Below are 23396 nucleotides of genomic sequence, written 5' to 3'. Positions count from 1 at the left end.
ATTTTTTTACACCTTTGAGAAAGCCTTGCGTGGATGTTAGATAATTTTGTCCTATTTACTAATTTTGTCCAATTTTTCTAAGGAATGGATGTCCCTTTATACATTAAAAATAAGCCCATTAATATACCTTTTTCAAAATTTGTTTTTAGACAAGTAGGTATTTCTTCTGAAACTGTCCATTTACCTCACGCCTTTCTATTTCTTTCCTCCTTTCTTCTTCCCTTTGACGTTCCAATTCACGTTGTTTTTCTAGCTGTTTCTCTAACTCCAGCTGCCTTTTCCGTTCCTGTTCTTGCCGTTCACGTTCTTTCCTCTCCTGCTCTGCCCTTTCTAACTGTGCAAGGCGCTCTTGCTCTTTTCTCTGCTGTTCCAAAAGGGCTTGCCTCCGCTTTTCAAGCTCCAGATTTCCCCGTTCAAAGTTCTCACGTTTTTTATCTTCAAAGGTAACTAAAAGAAAAAGAAAGTTATACAGATACGGTGTAACTGGAACATACTTTATTTCAGAATTTTTAGGAACAAGCATTCTACAGTTTTTTAGTACCAAAAGTACTTAGAGCTTCATAGTTTTCTATTTGTCCACCGTGTACTCTCACGGTGACTATTGTGAAATATGGAGACAAAAATGGACAGTTACAGATCTTAGGAACAAGTTCGCAGCCATATTTTCAGATATACTTTCCCTCTACATATGTTCTGGTGGCTACTTTAGAAGTTCACATCAGACAAACAGAAACTGGTCTCATAACATATGAGGCTATCTTTGTCAGGTATTCATGACAGAATAAAACCAGAACAATTCTCATTGAATAAACGAAATATATAAATATACCATAAAGGAACCAAGGAGTTACAGGAATCCTTCAGACATTTCCTTTGTGGTGTGGAAAGGACTCCAACTTCATTTATTTAGAAAAAAATCATGCTACTTCTCCAAAAACCTGCTTGAGGCAACAGCACACATGCCACAGAGGTAATGTCAGAAGGCCCAATCACGTGGGAAGCTTGTTCTCAGAGCCAGAAGCGTTTCAAATCCAAAAGCGGTGACACAAGAGTGGAAAGAAACTGGGATGTGGGCTCCTCCTATCTGAACAATCAAGGGTGCTTCTATACAACTTACAAATGTTCCCCCCTCCCCCAGGCATGCTCAGGGCAGATGCCACTCACCAAAATCCTACAACACACAACCACAAATCCTTCTGCTGTTGGCTCCAGACCACCCCCCACAAAAAGCTATACTCTTACTAATTTAAGCACTAACTCACCAGGCAATTTCTTTTCCAGCTGTTGCTGTTCTTCTTCTAATACTGGTTCTTCTGGTAACCTTTGGTCTACAGACACTGAGCTTGTGACAGATACACCACTGCCAGAACGAACTCTTCTGCCAGTAAAGAGGTTATAAGTAGTTTAAACTATATATCTGTGTAAAATATTGCTGTAATGAATTGTTGCCACTGCATTAGCTACTCAAACTATAATACAGATTACTAATTTCCTGATGCACAGTTTTATGCTGCTTATGCTGTCCCTACGTTTGTTTTATTGGCATGTTGTTTTTATATTGATAACATTATTTTAATTGTAAGCTGCCTTGAGCAGGATTCTGATTAGTTTCAAGAACGTTATGCTATGATGCAGCTCATTTTCAGAAACACACTATGAATCAGTTTATAAATGACCTTAACATATCCTGATGTTTTATCAAGTGATTAACACACAAGTATGTGAACTGAATCCACTTAAATGCAAGGCATTTGAGAAAATAAAAACATTCAGTGAAGAGATGGTTCATCTGCACATACAAGCTATGATGTGACTTTGCAGCAACTGATAAAAGTCACATTCGGTGTTTACAACAGACTCAGGAGACAGTTTTACTGTAGAGTATCTCCAGGCAGACTGAATTCTTGTGAACTTGCTGTATATAGAACATAAAACCAGAGTTCAAACGAACAACTCAAAACCAGCTATGGATGGCTGCTTGTGTGTCAGTCCCTTTGTCCTTGTGGCAAACTGGTCATCTGCAACATTTATTGTGACTTCACATTTCTGCACTCTCCCACCACTCAACAACTTTAAAAGCATTTGTGAAGCCATGACAAACTGCAAACTGCAATCAAGAATAATGATTCAGACAATCAGTTGGCTATGAGCTAAAGAAAAGCAGTCTGCCATAAGCACAGCTTTGTGAATTGATCTCATGAAAAACTGAATTCAGCCAGCTTTAATCCCCCCCAAACGATTAACCTGAATTTCCAGAAGGAATAGCACATTGAGGGTCATTTGCAACAACTGAAACTTAAGAAAAACCACAATACTAGGGCTGTCGATTTGGTTCGGCCCGAACTGAAAATCAGCCGAATTTCCCCCGATTCGGCAGTTTTTCGGTTCAGACTGAACCAAACTCAAAAAAGGGGGGGAAACGGGGAGCCGAATTCGGCGAGTTCGGGGTGTTCCCGAATAAATTCGGCGAATTGGGCCTTTTAAACAGATCTGCGCCTTCCAGCTGGAAGGCACAGATCTGTTCCCCCCTCCCCACGCGCCTTCAGGGAGCTTCCCTGAAGGCGCCCAGGGGGCACTTTAAATAGATCTGCGTCTCCCGGCCGGGAGACACATATCTGTTTAAAAAAAAACCGCGCGCCTTCAGGGGGCTTCACTGAAGTCACGGGAAGAGGGCCGGGGGGGGGGTCTTTAAACCCCTCTGCCCTGCCTGCGCAGACAGCGCAGAGGGGCTTGACAACCCACCGCCCCTCTTCCCGGGAGTCTTGGGAAGGGGGCTGGGGGGTCTTTAAACCCCTCTGCCCTGCTTGCGCAGACAGCGCAGATGGGCTTGACAACCCATCCCCCCTCTTCCCGGGACTCCCGGGAAGTGGGGCGGGGGGTCTTTAAACCCCTCTGCCCTGCCTGCGCAGACAGCGCAAAGGGGCTTGACAACCCATCCCCCCTCTTCCCGGGACTCCCGGGAAGAGGGGCGGGGGGGTCTTTAAACCCCTCTGCGCTGCCTGCGCAGACAGCGCAGAGGGGCTTGAGAACCCATCCCCCCTTTTCCCGGGAGTCCGGGGATTCTTTAAAACCCTCTGTCCCCCCGCGCCTTCACGGACTCCCCTGAAGGTGCGCAGGGGGGCCCTTTAAATAGATCTGTGCCTCCCGGCCAGGAGGCACAGATCTGTTCCACACACACCCCTGCAGCCTTCAGGAGGCTTCCCTGAAGGCGCGCGGGGCTCCCAAATTTTCCCCTGAACTCCGGATCTCGCCCGAATTTCGGGGATCCGAAGCGGGGCTGTTCGGACTTCGGCAGGGCCCAAATTTAAAAGGGCCGAATTTTGCCGAAGCCGAACTGTACCGATTTTTTTTCAACAGCCCTACACAATACATGTTTTCTATGGATGCATCCCCCCCACACTATAATACTCTTATTATTGAATTGAACAAAACGGTCTATATACCGCCTTCTAGGTTACCACTGCCCTGACCTGGATGGCCCAGGCTAGCCTCATCTTATCAGATCTCAGAAGCTAAGCAGGATCAGCCCTGGTTAGTATTTGGATGGGAGACCACCAAGGAATGCCAGGGTTGCTGTGCAGAGGAAGGCACTGGCAAACCACCTCTTTTAGTCTTTTGCCATGAAAACCCCAAAAGGGATCGCCATAAGTCGGCTGCGACTTGACGGCACTTTACACACACACACACACACAGCTTAACACTAATCATAAAATCAGAGTTAAATGCAATGTTGCAATAATTTTACCTAAATGAGGGAGGAATATATTCCGGAGACAACACGGGTGGCAGTGGCTGGCCTGACATAGCCATGTCGATTAAGTGCATAGCCAAAATGAATTCTTCTGCTGTCAATTTTCCATCCTGGTCAATGTCTGAAAGATTCCTATTGAAATAAAGTATATTTCTTGGTCTTTTGTCCCTCAGAACCAAATTATCACACATCTACATGCCTGCTCCTGTATCAGCTAGAAGTTGCCCCATTTGATGCCCCCACTCCTCATGTTCAGAGGAACTAACAGTTCTCTGTGTGACATATGAGTGTTTTGGCACTATCAGTGGTTTAAAGCTGTTTTCTGCATAACCTTATTTTCCCCTTCCCAGGTCCATCTATACTGTGAGACCCTTTTTAGGAATATGCTGCCAGTAGCTATGCCATTCACTTACATGAAGGAAAAATTAAGAAGTGCACTAGAAACTCTTGAGTTGGGGGCTAAGCCTGTCCTGTAACCTTGCTTCTTAAAGGAAACCTGTTTTTTTGTCTTTGCCTAACAATCTTTATTATTCATGTACTTTTAGTACACTCTTTATCTTGCCCTGCAGGATGTGTCATTGCCCTGTCCTCTGTTTTATCCTGATAACTACCCCATGAGATAGATTAGGCTGAAAGAAGGTAACAGGTTCTGCATCACCCAGTAATTTTTATGGCTCATGCAGAAATTCAGAGAATAACTTGCCAATGGATACCTGCTTCCACATATCTTAAATACATACTACAGAGAATCAGGCTTATACACAATTTACAGGATTTACAAGTTTGTTCTTTTAAAATGTTATCACTGATTCCCAGTATAATGGGCTGCATCAAATCAACCATCCATTCACCAGTCCCTTGAAATACTCTGCCTAGAGAGTGATGAGACCCACATAGACAAAAAGCCACACGGGTCAGGGGCTTTTTAAAAAAAGAAATGATTAACTGCCCCTTTTCTCCTACTCTACACACTAAGCTCTGTTTGCAAATGACGGAGAAACTGAAAATTTCACCCATCTCTTCCTTCTCACTGAAGTGAATTAAAAATGACTAGAAGGATGGGGAGGGGACATGTCACTTCAATTATGTTTTATAAGAAATATTTACCAAATTGTAGCCAGCTGGGTTTGTGGTAAGCTTGATTGCATAAGGATAGTTCTTGCTTGTGGACCTAATGAATTGGAAGCATTGCCACATGTAAAATGCAAATATAATTTGTACCTATATAAGCACTTACATGAGATAGCATTGTTCTTAAACACATCAATTACGTAGGTATGCTGTTATCTTTCCTTTTATTTCAGGCTCATCTGACCAAAGGTCTTGAACACAACGTGCATAGGATATATGATGTTATCTATAGGTTTTCATCATATACACTTGGCACCAACACACAATTTCTTTGCCATGTAATTCATAGTTTACCTTTCCCACTGAGACTCAAGGCAGATTACATAATATAAATCAGTACAATCAATAGGAAGAAGAGACATCAAATCAACTATGTAATAGGACTAGGATTGCAGAATTCTGAAACAAGGCATAAAGATTAAACAAGACTGATTAAACAATGCAAAAATGGTAATACAAAAGTAGAATACAGTGAGAACAAGATTAAAACATACAGCAACAGATAATACATATTGATAGTATAGTTTATAGTTCTGTTCCCTTTATTGAAATGTCTTCCTGAATCATTCTGTTATAATTCCAGCTCTATTTCCTTCATAAAAGTGCCCTCCTGAACCGTTCCATTTTACATAGTTTTTCTAAAGCTGAAAGTGTAGGAGCCTTCCTGACCTCCTCAGGTAGGCCACTCCATAGGGCGAGGACCACTTCAGAGAAAGAAAGTGTACAAGCAGTTGTTGATCTTGCCCATTTGCAAGGTGGCACCTGTAGAAGGCCCCATTCAGATGAATGAAGTTGCCATGGTGAATCATAGGAAGAGAGCCAGCTGATCCTGCAGATATGAGGGTCCAAAGCCCTGAAGGGCTGTGTGTGTGATGGCTGCTACCCTGAATTGAACCCAGTAACTAATGGGCAGCCAATGGAGTGGCTGCAGAATGGGTCCAGTATAACCCCTAGGCCCGTGTTGGCGAACCTATGGCACGCGTGCCATTTCCGGCACGCGTTGCTCTTTCCGCCGGCACGTCCGGCTCACCGCGGCTCAGCTGCTCCTCGCCCCTCCCTCTCTGAGCTGAGGCCGCGACTTAGCTCTTCCTCCAAGTCACTGGCCTTTCCGGCTCTGCCCCGCCCACCTCCACTGGTTCCCGGGTGCCTCGTGGTTCCCAGGAGTTTTTTTGGTCCGAGGCAGGAGCTGCCTGCCTGCCTGCCGACTCCGGAGGCCCTCCCACGCCCGGCAGCAGCAGCTCGGCTGCACTTGGTGAAACTTGGCGCTCACCGGCTACCTACTCGTGAGTCGCTTCCCTACTCGTGAGTCACCTGCCCTGCGGAGCCCTCCCACCAGGCGTCTGCCTGCCTGCCTGCCGAGAGAGAGAGAGAGAGAGAGAGAGCGCTGACGCAGCGGTTTGAGTGGTAAAGCTCAAATGGCTGGGGGGGGGGATCAGCCTCCGTTTGCATAGTCTGGGTTTTTTTTGGGGGGGGGGTGTCGTTTGCCGGTGGAGTTTGCAGGTGGGAGAGGGAAGGGTCTGCTTCAGCCAGAGGGGGTGGGGTGGGATCAGCCTCCGTTTGCATAGTCTGGGTTTTTTTTTGGGGGGGGGTGTCGTTTGCCGGTGGAGTTTGCAGGTGGGAGAGGGAAGGGTCTGCTTCAGCCAGAGGGGGTGGGGGGGATCAGCCTCCATTTGCATAGTCTGGTTTTTTTTTTGGGGGGGGTGTCGTTTGCCGGTGGAGTTTGCAGGTGGGAGAGGGAAGGGTCTGCTTCAGCCGGTCGGGTGAGGTGGCAGTTTGCCTGGGGAGGGGCCGTGGTAGAGCATCTGCTTGGCATGCAGAAGGTCCCAGGTTCAATCCCAGCATCTCTGGCTAAAGGGACTAGGCAAGGAGGTGATGTGAAAGACCTCTGCCTGAAACTCTGAGAGCTGCTGCCAGTCTGAGTAGAGTAGACAATACTGACAATACTGACTTAGATTTGTATTGGGTGCTTCATTTTTTTAATTTTTTTTGTCTTTTTGTAGACTTCAAGTCTTGAACACCCAAAATGAGTACAGCAAAAAAAGCAAAAACAGATAGTGGAAGATCATTCCAAGAGGCCTGGGCAGAGTCATTTGGAGTGATTGAACGCAGTGGGAAAGCATTATGTATTCTGTGTAATGAAAGTGTTGTGTGTCGCACATCAAGTGTCAGATGGCACTTTTTCAAGATTTCCCAAACAAGGATAAAATTATTCAATGCATCTCTGAGATGCCACTTAGCAGAAATACTGTTAAAGATCGAGTCCAGCGCATGGCAAGGGAAGTTAGTGAGCAGCTCACCACTGACTTACAAAAAGCAGCCTGTTACTCCATGTGCTTGGATGAAAGCACAGATATAAATAATCATGCAAGGCTAGCAGTAATTTTGTGTTATCCTGTTGGTGACATCATGAGAGAAGAGCTGGTGAAACTGGTGTCTTTGCCTACAAGAACACAAGGGATCGATATCTTCAATGCTGTGATGGAGGCTTTTTTGTCACAAGACATAAGACCAGAAAAAGTGGTTTCAATAACTAGTATTCAGTATTCAGGTTAAATTGCCGCATTGGCACTCGGCGATAAATAAGTGGGTTTTGGGTTGCAGTTTGGGCACTCGGTCTCTAAAAGGTTTGCCATCACTGCCCTAGGCTCTTGACCAAGTCAGCAAGGGTTAGCTGAAGTGGGAATCACAATGTCCTTCAAGATCTCAGGATTCCCAAACAGCACTACCTCAGTCTTGTCAGTATTCAGTTTCCGTTTGTTCATTCTCAGCCCCAGCAATCAGGCAATGGCTCAAGTTTGCTACTGTATCCCCAAGAGATTTGGATGCAAAGATACAGAGCTGGGTGTCATCAGCAATTCCAAAACTACAACTGATTTCTCCTATGGGCTTTACATAGAGATTGAATAGCATGGGGGCTAAGACTGCACCCTGTGGAACCCCACAGGACAAATCCCACAATTATAACAACAGGTTTTCAGTGGCAAATCTTTGAGTCTGGTCCATAAGAAACAATTTAAATTAGGGGTGTCCAATATTTTGGTTTTCCTGGGCCACATTGGAAGAAGAAGAATTGTCTTGGGCCACACATAAAACACACTAACACTACCGATAGCTGATTCATAATGTTTTAAGTTTACAATTTTGTGTTGGGCCGCATTCATAGCATTCCTGGGCCACATGCAGCCCAGGGGCCGCAGTTTGGACAAGCCTCATTTAAACCAATACAAAGCACATTCCTCAGTACCTAGTTCTCTCTCCAAACGTTTCATCAAGATACCATGATCTACTTTATCAAAGGCAGCAAATAAATAAAGTAGAAATGTCAAAGAGGCATTTGCCTACATTCAGATGAGATCATCAACTAAGGCCACCAGTGCCATCTCTGTCCCACAGCCTAGCCTGAAGCCAGACTGAAAAGGGTCCAGAGCATATCAGTTATCCAAGATGGCCGGGAAGTGGTCCACCACTGCTCTCAATCATCTTGCCCAGGAGGACAAATTAGAGACAAGGTAATAATTGGCCACATCACTCTTCTGGGTGTTTTAAAAAAGCAGGCATAGATTACCACCTTTTTATGGCCAAGGAAAAGTGCCCAGTCAGTGACTGATTTGTGACAGACATCAATGATAGACATCGTTGTTCACCAATTGGAATTCTTAGAATAGAATCAAAACAGGTGTCACTTGAAGCTTGTAGCTGGTATCAAACTATATGTTTTTGGCTCAAGCTAAACCTTAACCAATCTGGATGAACCCCCTTAAATCTTTCAGCTAGCTATACCTTAGGTTAGGTAGATGGGGTTGAAAATAAAACACAACTTCTTGGCTTCTCCCCCTTAGCAATATGCCATTTGGGTTCTCGGGAACTAAAGAAACACTTAAACAAGGGATCTAGGATACAGTTCTTCAGGCTTATAGAGCTCAGGCAGACCTCTATCCAGCGGAAGGGAATCATAGCCAAAATTTTGTGCTGGTGAACTACCTTTATGCTTTAGAATTCCCCAAATACCGCAGAGCTTTCACCCTAGCCCGTTTTAACTGCCTGCCCTCAGCGCTAGTGGAAGGGAGATACTTGTGTATCCTATTCTTAATGTCTGCCAATCGAATACAGATGAAACAGTGGAACACATGTTTTATATGGTCCATTTTATAAGGACATCAGTTCCATATATCTCACCCCTACTTTATCTAAGTTCCTGGAAAATTCTACACATATCTCCTCCTTGCAGACGACTCCAATGAGACCACCTCTAAAGCGGCCAATTTCTGTGCTGTGACCTTGTCCATAAGAAAGCAGATATTCCTAACATTTTAATAACTTTATATAATTACAGCACAATAAGGTTATGAATTTTAATCAATATATATTAATTTTATATTTGTATGTAAATTGTGCTGTTAAACTGATGACTGATCTTTTGATCATAATAAATGTTGCCTGATGGACTTATTAATGTGGTCCTCATATGACTTAAGCAACCAGGACGGACAAGGATCCAGAACACAAATGGCAGACTTCACAGATCCCAGGATCCTGTCAATATCCATCATAGTAACTGGGTCAAACTGACCCTAAAACAAAACATCAGTTTTCTCTCACAGAAAACCAAAGCCAACAACTTCTTTGGGTGAATCAAAGTATACTATCAAAGTATATTATCAAATATTATCTGCTGACAAAACCAAGGTGGTTAAGGGGTATAAAAGTTTCCTCTTCTTCTTAAAATGTGAGGACAAGGCAAACAAGAATTGTTCAACTTGCACAAGTTCTATTGCTCACTGTCAGGTCTTTGCTACCTTTGGAGTAGGAGTTTGGCAATTGCAGGCCAGAGGCTGGCTTCCTGTCAAGGCCAGGTTCTGGCTGCTAGTCAAGGTTTTGTTCTCATGCTGCAAATCCTGTGTACTGTTTATCACAAGATGTTATGTCTGCAATTCTCTGGGAACCGTTCACTCGTAGTTACTGCACTGTGGTTTCACTTTTTTTGTTTTACTTTCTTGCCTAGAATGCTTTTATACTGTAACCTACCAGCATAGTCCCCATTAGCAACCTCTCCTGCGTGAGAGGCAGTCAGCTTCTTTTAATCTGCCTTTTGCTCCTAATAAATTAGCATTGCTTAGGATCACCTGCCTGAGCGTGTCTGTTTATGGGATGCTAGGGATGGACGCCTGAGTCTGACACTCACCTTCAGACAATCAATGGGAATTTGGAACTCTGCCTAACCTTTTCTGGCAAGAGGCTTTAACACACAAATGTATCTTGTGTACATATTTTTTAAAAGCTATCTACTTTGCACTGAAATAAAGATAGTCTAATAAGTTCTACCAATAATAGTAGAGATGAATGAAAAGGGAATTCAATCACTATGGTTGCTTTCACACAGATTAGATGATTTTATGACCTTTCTATACTGGTATGATGCCCTCAAACTAGCTAGCTTGGAGCATTAGCAGTCTATGGTCTTGGGGCGGGGGGGGGGAGGTGGCTGATCTGTATTGCTGCATTTTCTTCATACCAAGCTAATCTGTACACTACAGGTTTCTAAGTGGATCTAGGCTGTCTTCAGCCTAGCAGTCACAATGAGATATGGGAGTCAAACAAAGTTAGTTCATTCTTTCTGATACATTATCTTGCCCAGGCAGCTATTCTGATCAAAGAGGCATTATACTTTGCATTTGTAAGCACTTTTCAATGTGCATTATAATCACTCTCAGTAATTCCTACAACAAACTTGCTAGCAGAGGTCAGTTTCATTATCTCCATATTACCAGGGGGAATGTATGTGCTAAGAAATCAGTAGCTTACTTAAGGCAGCCTAGAATGTAGATGGAAAAGGTGGCCGACTTCAAAGTGTATGCTTCATCCTCTTAACCATGACATTAAAGCAACCTCTACCATATTTAGGTTAGAGTCTACAATTCTAAAAATAATAATTTTAAACAAAAGCATTTTCTAATACCTGTTAAGTGTCCACTCATTGTTTTATCATGGCTATTGAACAGCTGCCTATATTTCAATCTTGATGACTGTGGAACAGCCCATTCTGCTGCAGGAGATGTTCTAAAATTATAAAAAACAAGCAATTAGACCCTTCCCATAATCAAAACACAGCTGAGTAAAGAATCAACGGTTACAGTTTTAAAAAACCATAACAGCTTCTGATTTGCTCTTATTTACCATTGAACATTATTTAATGTACTTGTCAGAGTCAGCATGTTTTTCCAAAGAAAAGTTCTCATGTGCTACCTAAAAGGCTTTTCTTATGCTCTATCTTTTTGTGCTAACTTTTTTTCCCTTGTTCCTCATTTTTCTTTATTTTAATATGTTCTAAACTTGTTGTACATTGCTTTTGATATTTGTAATGACAGTAAGTACAAGAAGGAAAACATGGAGATCCAGAGTACATGATGAATGTGGTAGAGAGGTTCTGCTGCCAAGAACAGAAATGGTGGGAAGACAACCATTTATACTACGCAATGGCGCAGAGCTTAGTCCCCCCCCAAAATAATGGTAAGACAGCACAAAGTGGGCATTGTCTAGAAACTAAAAAGTGGTAAATAAAATTATTAGAAACCACTGAGAATTCACAAATTCTAGACAATACACACATTATCAGTTTTGTATGGTACACTTTTCCTATTTTTAGACACATCTTTCTGCAACACAAAAAGGGAGGGGATGTACAATATGAAATGTCTTTCAATAGGTACATAATTACGGTTACACACAAACACCTCCAACTTTGACAGAAATGCATTTTTCTAACTTCAAACTTAATTCTTTTGAACCGAGTCACATCCCTGAAGCTGTGTTTTTGCAAGCAGCCACTTCCCTCAAACTGAATGGGACATCTGTCCCTGAGTAGCTGCTGGACTACCATCAATGACAAAGTGATCAAACTGCATAAAGAAAATCAGACACACTTACCCAGCAACATCAAAAGATTGTGCCTTTTGCAATTTCACATTTAATTGAGACCCTGCACCAGATCTACTGAAGGAAGAACTCTTTGGCAATGTGGCTGAAACACAAAAATCACATTTTATCCACTATGAAGTCAAGGGTAGCCATTCAATTAATGATAGGTAATGGATCCCAATTACCAGTCATATACTGAACCACCCATTAAGCCAGGGGTCCCCAACACCTTTGAGACTGTGGGCACATTTGGAACTCTGACACAGCATGGTAGGCACAGCCACAAAATGGCAGCCACAAAATGGCTGCCACAGGAGGCAGAGCTGGCCACAAACTGAATGCCACAGCTCAACTTCAGTAACACAGTGCAGATCCTTGTGCTATGGTGGCAGCTGCTGCCAAAGCAACATTTTTAAAAATCTGCATAGCCAATCAAATCCCCAATAGTCAATCAGAAGCCTTGCTGGGCAAAAGCCCTGCCTGGCCCCACCTACTTCCTAAAAACATTTGGTGGATGCCACAAAAGGTGTTGGCAGGGCACCACTTTGGGAACCTCCGCATTAAGCAAACAGTAGTTGCTATTCCAGGCACCCTTTTTATTTTTAACTTCTAATTTAAAGCACATTAGAATTCACTTCAATCTATATATCTAATTCCCAAGTGTGACCCCACCCCCCATCCATGGATACCTAAATCTGTGGATCAGGGCCACACTTACCCCAAACAGTTGTTTCTGCAGACTTAGGAAGTCCCCCAAGTCTGCAGGAAAATACGACATTAAAAAAGTTTTGGGGGGGGGGGGGTTGTATGCCCTCCTCAAATTAAAAAATAAGTTTTTTAAAAATGGGGTGGCTGCCACCATTGTATGAAACTGCTGCAGGCCCAGCCGCCTCAGCAGCAGACGCCTAGAACAGCTCCTGGCCCAGCCGCCACAGCAACAGATGTCTAGAATGTTTAAAGGCTTGTAGCCATGTTTTGGCTTCGTTGGAGCCTTGGCCTAGTTCTAGCCTTAAACTTACTCCAGCTATGCATCTTGGAGCCCCTGTAATATGCCGTAAAAACTGACACAATGGAAGATCAATACTTTCATTGACCTCAAGGATCCAAACTGAAGCACCATATAAAGGTTGTGGAGTGATTTTCATATTAAACACTTGCAGTCCCCCCTGGGATATATTTTCCTCCTTTATAAAAGAAAAAATGTTCAACTGCTTAACTGAAGGTTTAATTTTCTTTGTTATAAATCTGAGGTTTCCAACTAAGGTTAGGATTAAAAATCCCATCGAGATATGGAAAGCATTTCACATACCTATGCGACCAGCAATATTATCAATTCAAGAAGAAAAATAATCCTGCTAGTTAGCGAAGATCTACATTTTGTTCATGGTTGTATTTAATAGCTTTTTTATTACATAAATACATGAGCAATCAATTTTAAAAGTATATTAACTTGGTTCTCTTTTATATGTTTGTATTCATACAGTATATTTTAGAATTTCAATTAAATAGAGAATTACAAATCAATTAGCAAAGCTAACATCAAGAATTCAAGCATACCAGGATGACCAAAAGCAGGCAGAGGCTGGATAACAGCAGGTGCTCCATTGGCAAGAGGAGGTACAGCTGCCGTAGGAACAGAAGATACTAAAGGTGGAGACATTCCCACTACGGGAATGGACGCTATTGGCACAGGAGCAACAGCTGTTAGAGGTGGCATACTGGGAAGACCACCAATCCCTGTAAGGAAAGATTTTCACATTTGCTATCATCTACACTTTGATTTAAGCTGTTTACAAAGCAAAGAATTATACAATGATAAGTTTAACATTAGGCTGCAGGCTGAAATAAAAAGGTGAAACCACTATGACTAGCCTAACAATGATCAGGGGAAGGAACCACATCTTCCAATGCAAGTGGTTCCATCAAATCGTTAAATGCAATTCTCATAAAAGATAACTAAGATCTGCTTTAGAGAAAATCACTCACTTTGAACTGAGCTGATAACAGTATTTAGCAGCATGCAAAGACTCTAACAGTCTAAATAAATTAACATCAGGAGGACATCTGCTCTTACCAAATCCTGATGCACTAGAAATTGCAAGGGGAGGCTGTTTCATAATAGGAGGCAACACAGAAGGGAGCTGATAACCTTGCAGTTTTAGTTTGATAAGCTTCATAGCTATAGAAAACTCCAGCTGATCCATCCTGCCATCATTGTTCATATCTGCAAGAGCCCTACAATGAAACAATTTATTTTTTAAAAAATCATCTTGAAAACACTTCCAAAACAAAAACAGATTCCCAATTCAAAACCCTGAACATATGAATCATTCGACCATTTAGACCAGTACTGTCTAACTGGCAGCAGCTCTCCAAGGTCTAAGGCACAGGACATTCCCAGCCCTGCTACCTGAGATCCTTTTAAAGTGGAGATACCAGAAAACAAAACTAGGACCCTCTGCATACAAAGCCTGGGCTCTGTCACCAAGTATTACTATCGCAACTATTTACTCTAAACTATCATATATGCAAAATCTACATGGAGATCAAAGTCCACTGAATGTTTGCATCTCCTACATTTATGTCTCCAGTAATGCTCCTTCCGCAAATCAATCACTTTTATATTTAAATTATAACAACTGGGGACAAGCAAGAAAACCCTGAGGACCATGATAAAATACTTTGGTGGTACCATGTCTTTGGAATAGCCTCCCCTAAAAAATGTACTTAGAACCATATTTACTGTCATTTGGATTCCAACTGAAGGCATTTTATGTTTCAATTAGCTTCTGGTAAAAATGTAGCACTGGTTATTGGTTACACCATCTCATATTAATCAATTCCAATTTATTTTTTCAGCTGGTTTTAATCTGCTCTTGTGTAATATGAAACTTGGCTATATTTCTGCTTATAGGTATTTTACACAGCTTAAGTTAGTTTAAGGAATGCTGTTTTCATCTGTGTGCCATTTTAATGCATTCTTTTACTTTTATTGCTCTGTGTCATCTTGGACATCTTTTGGAAATTTTATTATTATACAGCAAATACAATGAAGCGGTCTCAAATGTTTTATATACACCTGACGAAGTTATAACAGATTTGCTAACGGTTTTAAGTATTTATTTATTCACAAATAAGTAGTTTATTATCCATATCTCAGAGATATTCTAAAGCAGATCTCCAGTAATGCCACTTCCGCAAATCAATCACTTTTATATTTAATTAATTAGCATCCATTTTTATTTAGGAAGGATATAATTAATACATGGGAAATGTTTATTTAAATCAATAATGTAAACTGGCCTGTTATTCTTAGTGAATCAAAGCAGTACTTTTAATACCTCTGATTACTATGATACAGCCTCCTTAAAAATTATTATTTTTTAACTTGAAGCATAAAACTTTCAGACTGTTCAAAAGACTGAGATGGATGCAGCCACTCTGCTCAGCAAAGCTAAGAAGCTGTTCTATTGGAGGAAAAACTTTTTAAATTGGAGGAAGCCTCCCATCTTCAATGAGCAGGGTGTATCCACTCCAATAAACTGAAAACATTTAAGAGCTCCTATAGGGCTATGAATCTGGGAAATTACTATTACATTGGCTGCATGAAAATGGCACTGAATTAAATTATTTAAAACTGTATAAAATTTCAAATCATTTCACCAAAATCACAATGTAATTGGTAGTAAGATGACAAGTAGTGTTGGCAAAATCCTGATTCCATTCCAGATCTGTCAGATAAAGTATCAGCTAGACAAAAATTAATATGACATATGTACAAGAAAAATATGTAACAGAATTTTCTGTATTGTTATTGCTACCTATTGTCACATAATGATGGCCTATCATTAATCAAATGTAACTTTATATCTATAGGAGAAACATACTACTTCTTTTTAGCAGCTTTTGTTATGCAAAGATCCATACAAGAGAACCTTTTTGGAAGCCTGCATTCCACTCTTCCAGACTTACACTGCATTCCTGAGCCTCTGGCAGCTGGGGATGGCATGGAGGAGGTGCCGTAGCGCTGCCTCCAAACCAGTTTCCCAGCCGCTGAAAACCTTTAAAAAGCCTTTTGCAGGCTTTTTAAAGTTTAAATGGGGTTTTTCGCCCCATAGAGAACAGTAAGGCTGCGCCTGCTAAAAAGCATGTGCAGCAATGCCATTCTCGGCGCTGTCGTTACGGGGCGAAAGGGGACAGGAGGCTGCCGACAGGCAACCCCGCCCCCGTAATGCCCCGGGGACTCCCCCTGGAACTGGCCTTTATGCCTGTGGTACGCTGGCGGAAGGCCCCGTTGGCATCCCGGGGTGGTACTGCCATGGCAGCGCCCAGAGACCAGTGTCTGGCCCTCCCCGACGGCATTGGGGCCACTTACGGCGGCATAAGTAGCCTGGATGCACAGCCTCTTCCTGGTCTCCTGAGGACTTTTCTCCTCAGAAGTCAGGAATGCGCTGTTAGAATGTTCTCAATCATAAAACTGATGCCAGTGATACTAGAATTTATGACTGGGACCAGAAATATGGATGTACAAAAGACAATAAATTATTTCATTGACAATATGAAAAATATTTAGTTTTACAACAAACAGGGATGTCATCTTTCACAGAAATGGTAAAGTCCATGGTTTCAAAAGGAAAAGTATCATACCTACTTTCTAAGTTTCAGCATGAGTAGAGCAAAACCCATGCCTACTTTAATTTGGTTACTGTCTTCAGAAGCATTAGAGCTTCTGATTTAAAAGCCTACATAAACACTTCTTAATGGATTATGGGCTTGCCAGCCACAAATCCCATAAAGAAGAGGCCAGTAAAAGAATTATGCAGAAAACAGAAGCTCACTGACAGTTCTACAACAGCAAAGGGCCTTGTGGCACCTTAAAGACAAATGCGTCACAAGAGACTGTTATTTTGGCTGCAACAAACTGCTAATTTTCAGAATTCTTTTAATAAAAAAACTTACCATATCTGTGCTAAAACTGGTTGAGGTAACCCAGACTGGAAAAAAAAGTTCCTCGCTTGATCCCCTGTAAAGAAAGAGGCAGTTATTTCCAATAAGAACCATAAAGAACTGGCTAATAGCAAGAATGAGCCTTTATATAATGCTTTTAGAGTTTAAAGTGCTCCAGTAACATTTTCTGAACAATCCTTAAAATATCCTTATATGTAAGTCAGTACGATTATCCATATCTGGCAGACAGTGGGAGAGATGATGTCTAAGGTACATTCCTGCTGGAGGCATGGTATGAACTGGTGATTTGCTAGTTCACACACCAACCTCTTAGGTCCAAACTACACGTAATGTTAACATGCAGTCCCAATAGGGACTTAAGGTAGGACACCAGCGGTGAGTTCCCTGTGGCAACTCAATTTGGAAACACCAAAGGGATTCAATTCTGGTAGGAATTACAGCTTGAGGAGAGGAGGGGCTCTTGCCTCCCCCCCCCATGCCATTTTCCCAACCTGAAATTGGCCCAGGGAGTGTTATGTAATTCAACCCACTGGAGGCTGCAGGTACAAGTATTCAGTGCACATGCTGCTCTCCCAGAGCCATTTTGGATTGGAAAAACAGTACACAGGGAGAAGCAGGATCCCCTCCTCCCCCCACATGGTTCCAACTAGAATCAGGTCCTTGTAATACTTCTAATTTGAGTTGCCATGGCAAACTTGCAGCTGCTGAATGGCTGCAAGTCCCTGCGGCAATCATGTGTAACATGTAGCTTGGGCCTAAAAGAACAAAATCATACACCCACAATAAATATAATACTCTTATTACCAAGTTATTACCACCAATATATTTCTTAAGTATTTGTTCAGGAGAACAGGAACATCAGGTTCCGAAATATGCATGACTACAAACTGAAACATCTGTATTTTAGTCAATAGGAAATTCACACTATATTAACATCAGCTTAGACAGAAGGGAAACATATGGTTCCTGCTGTCTAGTCCATTTTAACAGCTTTCATTTATTGGAATTATGCCTTGTAAAGCAAGGAAGTAAAACACTTTCTCCACAGGATGTATTCTCACCAATAGATAAATTACACAAATTTCCATGTATTTTTAAGACATTATATGTAAATTCAACACCCCCATCAGCCAAGGATGTATGCCTAACAGGAACAGCAGCACAGAATAAGGCAACACTTGAACATATAAACTTGTTATGTTCCAGGAGAAATCTCCACTAGCATGAGTGTCAAGCGTGAATATACCCCTCCCCTCATTCTCCTTAACCACCCAATCAAATCTCTAATTCTTCAGTTCAAATTACTTAGCCATGGAGATCCCATATTTAAAGAAATGCAGTACAGATCAGTTTGTTTAAATTATTTCTAGACCATCTTCCAAATTTCATGGCAGCTCACCAAAACATAAATACAAATAAAACTTGATAACAAAATCAGCAATAAAATAGAAATGCAAGTGCAAAACTAGGCTAAAATCCTAAAAAGGAGCAATGAAAAGCAACTAGTAGACCTGTAATACTGAACCTTTAAAACAACACCCAATGTCCAAGAGAACAAGAATGTCTTTACTTACTGCCTAATACTTAACAGAAGGTAGCAAGAAGTGGCAAGTAGCAAGTTCTACAGGTAAGGCACCACTACAGAGAAGGCCCTCTTCTCTTATGGCCCCACATCTAATTTCAGAGAACAGGGCACATGAAGCAGGGCCTCTAATTATGATTTTAACATCCATGGTAGCTCATAAGATAGGCAGTAGTCCTTAAGGAGAATTTTAAAAACCCTGTACCTACACTAAAACTGGCTGAGGAAACGCAGACTGGGGATTCAAACCTGGGATTCCCAGAACCTAGTCCGACACCTTAACCACTACACACACTGGTTCTCTTTGAATTACATCTTTTAAAGGTCCCATATGATTCTACAAAGTCCCGTATACACAAGGCTTCGAGACTATGGCAGCTTAGCCTGGATCCTGTCAAACAAGACAAGATCTAGGAATTCTGTGCCAGAACTTAATTCTCCGGCATGCAGTGTCCCTGATTCCCCATGAAGAGGGAAGATTTAAGACTTCCCCTACAATTTCTCAATCTAAAACAGCCCTAGAAAGCTGCTATTTATTCTTCTCTGCTCTCTGCAGGATGTAATCAATAGTCAAGAATTAAAGTCAATTTTTTCCGTGCATGGCAGAAAAAAGAACTACTGTAGTTGCAACAGAGAGCTGGTCTTTCCTCTTATCACATCAGAATCACAAAAGCAATGGACTTATTCATTCATTTCAATTATTTAGCATTTTTAGCAGCATACAAAGTGTATCTTTGCAATTACATTACATCTTAGTACTGAGCTCACTACAAGCAGATCTAGGCTTCTCCTCCTTGTACTCTTAAAACACAAGCAGCTTGTCATTTGGGTCCATGACCTGGGCTGAGGCAACTGCTGTTTGCCTGAGGGAAGCACCACATTACATGGTTGTGGAAATGATATAAAAGAGTGCATTACCAGTGATAAATCCAGATACTGGTTTCAAACTGTGGAATTGTTGATCATGCTTAGCTCTCTCATCCACAGTTACAGCCCAGATGTCCAGGTTGCCTATTTGCAAGGAAGAAATTGAAAGAAACAAATGCTGTATTACAGAAGAATCTCTATTTTCCCCAATGTGTTTACATTTTACAACACCATATGATTACACATTTTCCCCATCAAGAAAGGAGCTTAGGCAGCTCCTAGAGGTGCAAACAACATGAACTTGGATGTCTGAAAGAACAGCAATCGCCAGATCACTAGCAGCAACCATTTATTTTATTCTGGTGACCCGCAGGGACACTTCTAGTATGAGACTAGACTAGGCAGTTTTTAAAAATATTAAAAGCTGACCACAGCACATGGAGAGAGGAACTACCTCTTTCGAAATACCACTAGGCTGCATCATATGCCATCAAGATCATGGGTTGGAGAAGAGGGGTTATTGCAAAACAGCTACCACACATGGTGTTGTTGTAGAGTGGCTACTACAAACAAAGGCTAGCTACCAAGCCCAGACAAAATTTGTGGATTCCTATTGAAGACAAGTTTATTACACTGATAGACATGTCTTCACTGACTTTCTGACATAACTGATTGGCCCACAGATCATGTATGGGGTCCTCAGGCTGTCGCTCTTGATGGATTTATTTTAACCATCCCTTCTTCCTACAACAACCCAAGAACACTTCCCCTTGCACAAGCTGTAAAGCATTTTTCCAACTGCTGTAACTGCACACCAAGATTAAGAGAAACATTTTTGGTTCTTAAAACCAGGCTATTTATTTAGGCCAAATGCTTTTTAAAATAAAATTTATTCAAACTAAGTTTTAAAAAATGTCCAGTGCTTACCCCCAAAAGGTGTTGGAAATTGAGCCATGGTTCAATCAACTTTCACTTGCTAATCGAAGCCTGAAATAAAGAGTGGTACATTGGTACTGGTATGCAACAAGAGCAAAAACAGTAACAACTTATTTCAGGACCACTTTACCATATTGTATATATTTGCTATATCATATAGGGTCATTATATCACTCACTGTTATATACTCCTTGATATACACTCATTGTATATGCTCACTGATATACACTCATATATCACTCATTGATATATACAATTTTGATTCCTTGTCAGCAACACACCTGCATTTGAGCCCAAGCCAGGGGAGTTGAGTAGCACCAGGCAGAGGAAATTCAGCATGGGGCCACACTGTAATGGAGATCAATGAGCAAACAAGAAAGATAGGGATACAAATTGCCTGAGTAATTTCCTCATTCCACAGGTCAATAAGGGCATCAACAGGACAGCCAACCATATCAGCAAGAAAATCTCCTAATGCCATCTGAAACCCAGTCAGATCCATCAGCCTACAAGGAAGTATAATCTTAACCGACCCCCCTTCCCTGAGGATCCCTGTAAGTCTAAACCCCAGCAAGTAGTGATCTGTCCATAACAAGGGGACTGTCTTCAATCCCCCTACCCTGACCCCCTTCTTTCTGCCCAGAACACAATACCAAATTGAGAGTGTGAACAGCATGGTGGGCCTGTTATTACTTGAGATAGGCCCATGGTTGTCATGGAGACTGTGAAATCCTGAGTTACTTTCGGCATGGATGTTGGTCCCCCAAAAGAACCAGCCTATGGGTCTTCAACACCACTTCTGAGGCCGCCTCCACTAACTCGGGCAGAGAGATGCTTGGGCAATGGAGTGGGCAGAACACCAAGAGAATCCCAATCTGTCTCACACTCCCAACACTAGTTATACAGTCTCAAAACAAGAGGAGACCTGGACAGGGCATTGAGCCAGGGGATAGACTACAGCAACAACACCTCTCTGCCCACTAGGCCTTTGTTGATGAATCACTGAGTACCCTGGGGGCATAGTTAGGCTAGGTTCTCTTTCCCTCTCCTCCCAGCCAGCTCTCAGTGGCACTTGCCAGGTCAGCCTGTTCATCCAGAATTAAATCCTGGATGGCTGCTGTTTTACCTGCAACTGGCCTAGTATTTAAAAGCATGATATAATATAGCCCAGTGGGATGTTGATATGGTCACCAGCATCACCCTGGAAGAACCAGAAGGGGCAATCACTGACAAATGTATCACACACACCCCAACCCACACTCTACTGGTCACAGCACCATCCCCTGCCCCATTCACTTCCCCAAACACATAGTCAGCCAGCAGGTGACACAACCACACTTAAACACCATGTGCCAGATCTCACTGGATCTGAACAGGACAAACAAGTCCAGGAAGCAGCTCCCACTTGGTTCTGGACAAGACAGAAACATAAGGACAAACAGCTCTCATCTGGTATAAGACAGTCAACAGAATAATGTATCCCCCCAGTACAAAAACAGTAGGCTATACTCAGTTGTCTTCTAGCAGCTTGTTTCCACATGCAGGCAGAAGGATCCTTTGCCAGCCACTGAAATTCAGGACACATCTAGTACTTCAGAACCTTGTCAGGTCTCCAGGCTGCCAGCCACAAGGCAAGACTTAGCAACCCTAGTGTTTGACCTAAGGCTTAGATCAGTTTTCTAAACATCTGGCAAGGTTCCTAATACCCCATCATTTCCTGGTGCTTCTCAAAGTTGCATTCAACCACTCCCACCAATACCTGCAGAAGTTGTTTGTAACTTCAGACTTTTGTAAAACATGGGAAGAACAATGGAATATTTTAAAACATGTTTTAGAGCAGCATAGCAGTGCCTGCTTCTGGGAAGTTGCCATTAACATCAAGGTGGCAGCCAAAGACCGTGAGGCCAGAAGCTGTGGAGGATTCCTTATGAGGAGCGCAGATGCCTTGAGAACCGTGGACCTTCCAGAGAAGCTGTAGAGAATCATCCTACTGAGACTGGAATAGCAGCACCTGCATCCAGGAAGATGCTATTAACTCAGAGGCAGAGGCTGCAGGCAACAAGGCCAGAAGCCACGGAGGGCTCCTTACAAGGATGGAGCCATGGAGGGCTCCTTACAAAGATGCCTCGAGAACCATGGACCCTTCTGTGCCCAGAACACCAAGGTCACTATGAGTCATCCTGCCCAGACCAGAATAGTAGCGTCCGCTTCTGGGAAGGTGCTATTAACAACAAAGCGGCAGTGCACTAAGGGCACCACGCAAAGGGGGTGCTCTTTGCGTGGCCCTGGAGTGGCCTGGACAGTATCGGGAAGGGTGGTAAAGAATATATGGGTTTGGTTTTTGAAGGAAAAAAGAAAGAAAAGATAAACAAGTGGGGGGGCTGTTCTGTTCATGCTCTGAAAATACTGCAAATATTAAGATACTAGATTTGAGAATATTGTGACCAGGCTTTTTTCTTTTTTGTCTGTAATTATTTGGGAACTCCTAGCAACATTACCAAAAAGAGAACTGCCACAGCACTTTATTAAAAACAATAATTTATTTATAGCTATTTGCCAGATAAAACAGAGACAGAGCTTGCAAAGAGTGAATTTACAAACCAAGATTCATTTCAATATAAAATACCGGGTTATACATTTTCTGAATTATATTGGGGGAATACTCTAAGTACAACCACTCAAAATTTAGCCACCTGAGAGGTAATTGGGGAATTATCACCCAACAAAAACCTTTTTGTCCAATCACCCTCTCCTCCAGCACCCATTTTCCCTATGAGGGGTTCAATAATTTTAGAACGGGCTGTCTTGAGAAAAGGGCATCTGAAAAGACATGTTCAATAGTTGCCAGTTCCCCTGAGTGACAGGGGCAGAGTCTCTCAGTCCTAGAGACCTTCTTGGATTTCCCTTCTAGGATGGCAGAAGGTAAGGCTGTACATCTAGCCAGTGTATAAGCCCTCCTATGAGTATTCTATGAGTATTCTAGGAGTATTCTAGGAGTACAAGTAGGTAGCTGGTGTTAAAATAAACCTGGAATAATAGGGAATGTAGGATAACTCGCCAAGTCCATTTGGCACTCAACATCTTTCACCCTTTGGTTTATAGTTAATGTAGCTCGGTTCTTACCCAACTGAAGGAATGCTAGAGGAGTTAGACCCAGGCTATTTAATTTAATTTCTATAGCTACAATCCACTTTGACCTAAAGGTATCACCTAACACTATGCTTAACAAATGGCAACAGAGACTAA

The 23396-nt window shown here is 42.2% G+C and overlaps 1 protein-coding gene across 3 annotated transcripts in view; it reads right to left on the bottom strand.

Moving 5' to 3' along the window:
- The window catches only part of ITSN1 (intersectin 1), an 89853-nt gene extending 69661 nt beyond the window's left edge, over positions 1-20192 (bottom strand). For 2 of the 3 annotated variants that reach the window (XM_056858744.1, XM_056858746.1), the window contains exons 1-11: positions 20142-20192; positions 19266-19358; positions 16757-16820; positions 13872-14032; positions 13355-13534; positions 11807-11900; positions 10839-10939; positions 4859-4922; positions 3746-3883; positions 1263-1378; positions 185-447 (exon numbers count right to left, since the gene is read on the bottom strand). In XM_056858744.1, coding sequence (XP_056714722.1) covers positions 185-447; positions 1263-1378; positions 3746-3883; positions 4859-4922; positions 10839-10939; positions 11807-11900; positions 13355-13534; positions 13872-14032; positions 16757-16820; positions 19266-19358; positions 20142-20169 — 1302 coding nt within the window. In that variant the 5' untranslated portion in view covers positions 20170-20192. The remainder of the gene's footprint in view (positions 1-184; positions 448-1262; positions 1379-3745; positions 3884-4858; positions 4923-10838; positions 10940-11806; positions 11901-13354; positions 13535-13871; positions 14033-16756; positions 16821-19265; positions 19359-20141) is intronic. The other variant, XM_056858745.1, reaches the window with a different exon arrangement.
- Between the last annotated feature and the right edge of the window lie 3204 nt (positions 20193-23396).

Source organism: Euleptes europaea, chromosome 12 (genome assembly GCF_029931775.1).
Source record: "Euleptes europaea isolate rEulEur1 chromosome 12, rEulEur1.hap1, whole genome shotgun sequence".
NCBI classification, from domain to species: domain Eukaryota; kingdom Metazoa; phylum Chordata; class Lepidosauria; order Squamata; family Sphaerodactylidae; genus Euleptes; species Euleptes europaea.
The sequence above is the reverse complement of the archived record's forward strand: the minus strand, read 5'-3'. Positions and strand labels throughout refer to the sequence as shown.